The sequence below is a fragment of the Alexandromys fortis genome, unplaced genomic scaffold (genome assembly GCF_014885135.2).
Source record: "Alexandromys fortis isolate MF-2015 unplaced genomic scaffold, M_Fortis_MF-2015_v1.1 scaffold_104, whole genome shotgun sequence".
NCBI classification, from domain to species: domain Eukaryota; kingdom Metazoa; phylum Chordata; class Mammalia; order Rodentia; family Cricetidae; genus Alexandromys; species Alexandromys fortis.
The window spans coordinates 2,806,187-2,811,988 of NW_026068000.1; the positions used below are offsets into that span (position 1 = coordinate 2,806,187).

Sequence of the window (5,802 nt, forward strand, 5' to 3'; positions counted from 1 at the left end):
TGAATAAAGTTTAGCAACAAATAAGTTATGATTAGAGGCAGAGTGCCCCTGAATGCTCTTGGTTTTCTTGGTAAATATTCTTTATGTATTGCTTTCCAACTGGCTAAAATGTGACTCTAATATGTAATATATTATATAATATGTAATGCATATTACATATTAGAACATATATATGCACTGTCCCAAAGATGAGAAGAATAAAGTTCATATGTGTGTTTGCATATATGTATATATGTTTGTACATTATATATAATAAACTTTATATAATTAAACTTTATTCCTCCTACCCTTGAGACAGTGCAAAAACAAATTAATGTAAAATAAGTAGCAATTAATAGTCACCCTCATATAAGATAAATTATATCACATGCTCTATGGCCAATTTAACAAACAATTGGAACTCTCTGCCATTTTTTACATCTAAACTAAAACAGAAAAATGTATAATTTTTTCATAGTTTGCTAAATCACTCCTGTTAGTAATTGCTTTATTATTATATGCATTAAATATTTTATAGAGCTGGAAAGAGAGCTGAGAGGTTAAGAGTACTTTCTGTTCTTCCAGAAGACTGAATTCAGGTCCTAGCACCCATATCTCATGGTTCACTGTTGCCTGATGTAGGTGTCGTTTCATTGGTTAATTAATAAAGAAACTGCTTGGCCTGATAGGTCAGAACATAGGTGGGTGGAATAGACAGAACAGAATGCTGGGAGGAAGTAAGGCAGACACCATGCCTCTCCTGGTGTCAGACATGATGAAGCTCCAGCCCAAGATGGACGTAGGCTAGAATCTTCCTGGTAAGTCACCACCTCGTGGTGCTACACACATTAATAGAAATGGGCCAAGCAGTGTTTATATGAATACAGTTTGTGTGTTGTTATTTTGGGGCATAAGCTAGCCAGGCGGCCGGGAGCTGGGTGGTAGGAATGCAGCCTGCAGCTCCTTTACAGTTGCCTGTACTACAGCCATATCTCCCAGAGTTTGAGAGGCTGAGAAAAAAGGATTACTGTATATTTGAAGATAGTTGGGTCTACAAAGTAAGTTCCACATGACTTTGGGATGTATAGAAAGATCTTGTACCAAATAATCATAACAACAACAATAATGTATTTTAGATTCCTTTCTTAGTTAAGGCTTTTATTGCTGTGAAGAGACACAATGACTATGGCTACTCTTATAAGGAAGCATTTAATTGGGCCTGGTTTGCAGTTTCAGAGGTTTAGTCCATTATTACCATGACAGATAGCATGGTGGCATGCAGGCAGACATGGTACTGGAGAAGTAGATTATAGCTCTACATCCAGATCCTCAGACAGCATGAACAGAAAGAAAGGCACTGGGCCTGGCTTGAGCATTTGAAACCTCAAAGCCCACCCCCAGTGACACACTTCCTCTAACAAAGCCATATGTCCTCAAATAGCACTCCCTGTGAGCCTATGGGCGCAACTGTCTTTCAACTCACCACACTTTCAATTTACTAAAATTCAATTTTTAATGTTCCCAACATTAAAGCATGCAAAGGAGATGATAGATATGTCAATTCAGTTGATTTAATTTTCCTGTAATATATCAAATGCCACATTTATCAATTTAATATATAATTTTTATTATTTTATTTTTGTTACTATTGCTTGCTTTTTTGAGACAGGGTCTTGTCATATAACTCACCATCCTCCTGCTTCAGCCTTCTTGATATTGATATTACTATAATGTGCATTTAATTTTAATTAAAAATAATTAAATCTTTAAAAACAAAAATAGTACATTTAAAAAAGAAAAGAAAACAGTTTTCAATGGTGTCCTCCTTGCCTCCTTCTCTTTCTCTTCCTACTTCCATGAGGCATCCACGTTCTCTATAGAAATAGCTAACAGCATGAGCTCTGAGGACTTCCATTTTCCAAACACCAGTACATGATGCTATTAATAACTCCAGATGTTCAATAATTCTCAACACAACTGTGAGCCTGCCTCTTATCCTCCATTATACTCAACCCTCCTTCATTGTGACATACTACTACTAATAATAATAATAGGTTTAGATGTTGTGGGATATGTTGATAGCATGCTGACACTCCCAAGACTGCCCAATAAAGTTATGCCTTGAATCAGGGGGCAGAGCCAGTTACTAGTTGACAGGACCTGGTCATAGAGAAGCCAGCAATTTGGATAAAGAAGATGCACAGGAAAGAGCAGGGACTGGAGTTTGAGCTTCCTCTTGGTTTTGGGATAAGGGAAGAGACTTGTCTCTGGTGGTGTCTGGCCAAAAAGCAAGGTCAGCTAACTGCTACTCAGCCTCTCCGAGCTAGCAAGTTTTCACCCCAGCCTTTGACTTGTGAGCCTAATTAATAAATACAGCAATAGAGACTTAATTTAAACCTACATATTGTGGCTACTACAGAGCCAGGGCAGTGGAATCAGAAGCCCTGCCAGGGAACTCCCTGAGTGGCTGGTGGGGCACTCACTGAGGGGCCAAGGGACGACAGACAATAATTAAAGTATCAGTATAGTCATGTGTAACCACTAAGATGATAGGAAAACATCATTTAGATGTATTTAGAGGGCAAAAGGAAAACTGGTATGACTGGCAGGGACTGAATGATGGGATGGTACTGTACCCAGCGTGGTTAGGTCTCTGGAAGTCCTAACAAGTAGCTCACCCACTATACCCAATAGGTCAGTTCAAAGCAATAGTGAAAGCAGAGAAAGGCAACTCATTCACTGTGGTCACTTTGCAAAGATGAGCAGCTAAAGAGGTCTAGGAACTGCATTCCCAACATTACTTCCATCTCCATCTAATGGTGGAATTTAGGCTTAAATAAAGGCCTAGGAATATACAAAACTAAGTCATCCCAATCCAGGCTCGGCTCCCCTCCACCATCATCTTTGCTTCAGCTCCAGTCTGCCCTGCAAAGTGGACTAATGGCTGTCAGAACTCTGTAGAATGTATTTCTGAGAGGTGGGTTCCCCCTCTGGCTGGTGCCAGACAAGCCTTTTCCTTCCCTTTCTTATGGGATTCCTGGGGACATTCCAATCCCTTTCACTGTCTGACAGCCAAGGGAGCGACACTCTTAGAATACCTTCATACCACATTTCATCTGCTAAGACATGTAACACCTTACAAATGCAGGCAAGACGTTTGGGGGACTCTTAGGGAAGTATCAGATGACCAAGGATTGGTCATTGAAATTGCCTTGCATTTTAAAAGACTGCCCATGAGCTACAGAAATGGCTCAGTGGTTAAGAGGATGTGTTCAGTTCCCAGCACCCATATCAGATAACTCCAGCTCCAAGGGATCTGATACCCCCTTCTGATTGCCATAGATACCTGCACTCATGTGCACGTGCATGCACACACACACTAAAAAGTAAAGAACAAGTCTTTAAACGGCCAGACTGGCCGTCTGTGCGGAAGGGCACTGTGAGGGTGACTGTGAAGGACACAAAGGCTAGGCGGCTCCTAAGACCCCAATGCAGTGTTTGATTTGCCTTAAACTGGGAAGGAAAGGGAAGGCACCAATCAGCAGAAGTAGCCAGATGACAGAAAATTAGCAAAAGGGAAGCTGAAGGCAGCAGATAAAGTGGTGTTTGAACTGGGGAGCAGGGGCGGGCTGGGGAGATACAGCTCAGTTTATAAAGTGCTTCTCAAGATGATGGCCCGAGTTTCATTCTGAGACAATATGGTGGAAGGAGAGCTCTGACTCCTGAGTCCCCAGTGTCACATAAAGAGAGAGAGGGGCTGGGGAAGGCATGGACTTTAGAAACCTCAAATTCCACTCCCAATTACACACCTCCTTCAACAAGGCCACACCTCCTAACCCTTTGCAAACAGTTAAAAATAAAACATAATGGATGTCTATATTGACCAATAGCACCCAAGGATACTTTCTGACTTCTACATGCACGTATGAGCCGATCCTTCCAGCCCTCCCATACACAAGCTAGTGAGGGAATAACTCTACCCCCTGTGCCAAGTACCCAGTGAAGCTAAGAAACCATCAAATATGGCTCCCTGTGCAGGTGGCCAGGAAGCCCATTGCTCCTCTGTGTGACCAAGGCCTTCTCCACCACCTGTGGTTCTGAGCGGGCAACACTCAGCAGCAGGGGGAGCGAGTCATTATTCTCCACTGTGCCTGTCACGTCACATTACTCCTCAGGCCCTGCCAGAGCCCTGCAGAAGCTGATGTGTTATGACCTGACACCAGTTACCCTGCACTGTACCTCATTAGTGGGAGCTGAAAGGGCAGGAGTGAGGGGCGACCTGCTTTGTGCTCCCCCACTCTCTCCACCGCGTATTGGTCTCTTGATCTTCCTGTCATTGGGGGCTCAGAGTTTTATGTCCTGGTCAATTTCCAGGTGACAGCTTTTAGTGTCAAAGTGATCAAGGAGAGTTGCTCTCCCATCCCCCAGTGACAAGAGCAGACAATCACAGGAAATTGATCATGTTGGATAAACTCACCTGATCCTAAAAATGATATTGGCTTCATGCTCCAGGGCAGGGCAAAAACAACTGAAAAATAATTGCCAGTATACCCCAGAGGAAAATTCTTTCTCTTCCCCAAATTTGACAATCAATCTAGCCCAGCCCACGTGACGAACAATCACCGCTGAGAAGAGAAAGCTCCATCTGCACACCAAAACGCCAGAGCGATTTGGTTTGAATCGGGGGTCACTTTTCCTTGGCTTTATCTTTCCCTATGAAAGCCTTGCAAGGCCAGGAGGGTTCACAATATGAAGGCAGCTGTCACATTCAGACGAGTGTAGCGTCCTAGAGCCTCTTCCTGCCCATCTTCCATGGATCAGAAAACTGAGCTGGACTTTCATCTTTCTTCCCAGTATTTAAAACAGTCTTCAAACTGTGTGTTTTAGTTTTGTTGTTGTTGTTGCAGAAGTTGAATTTCTCATTCTGGGTCATTTGTAAAGAGGTTTATTTAGCTCTCCTTTCTGTAGGCATGAAGCCCACATCTGGTTGGCATCGGATGGGGTCATCCTTGCCACATTGTGCTATGGTGGAGACCACCATTTGGTGAGGCAGAACAGAGCTCTGCCAGTTCATCTCTGTTTCACTCTTCTAAGAAAGCCACCAGCTTCGCTGTGGAGTTCCTGCCCTGATACTCACATAGAGACCTGACTAATTCCCAAAGATCTGAGCTCTAAGTGTTGTCAGATATGGATTGGGCACTCAGTTTTTTTTTGTTTGTTTGTTTGTTTGTTTGTTTGTTTGTTTTCACTGAAAAAGTTTTTATTGAGACCAACCACACCAGTCAAGCAAATTCTGGCATTAAGCACCTTCTTCCTTGGCAATGTGGTCTTTCTTGAGTGGTCCCATGAATGCTTTCTTCTCCTCCATGGTCTGGAAACGACCGTGGCCAAACTTGGAGGTGGTGTCAATGAATTTCAGGTCAATCTTCTCCAGAGCCCGCATTTTGGTCTGCACCAGCAAGGACTTACGGAGTGTGAGCACTCGCTTCTTGGTTCCCACCACACAGCCTTTGAGCACGATGAAGTCATTGGTTACCTCACCATAATGGACAAATGATGGAGGTGGGTCTTGTATCTTATCTGTTGATTTCATTGGTTAATAATAAAGAAACTGCCTCGGCCCTCATAGGACAGAAAATTAGGTAGGCGGAGTAGACAGAAGAGAATGCTGGGAAAAAGAAGCTGAGTGAGTGAGTCGCCATGATGCTCCCACTCCAGACAGACGCAGGTTAAGATCCTCTCTGGTAAGCCAGCTCATGGGCTACACAGAATATTAGAAATGGGTTAGAACAATATGTAAGAGCTAGCCAATAAGAAGCTGGA

General features: G+C 43.0%; 1 protein-coding gene across 1 annotated transcript in view; it reads right to left on the reverse strand.

The window, feature by feature from the left end:
* Positions 1 to 5,234: 5,234 nt before the first annotated feature.
* LOC126512779 (60S ribosomal protein L3-like) overlaps positions 5,235 to 5,802 on the reverse strand; it is a 4,358-nt gene continuing 3,790 nt past the window's right edge. Inside the window, exon 2 of the mRNA XM_050160727.1 lies at positions 5,235 to 5,547. Within this exon, the coding sequence (XP_050016684.1) occupies positions 5,279 to 5,547 (269 nt within the window). The 3' untranslated portion in view covers positions 5,235 to 5,278. The remainder of the gene's footprint in view (positions 5,548 to 5,802) is intronic.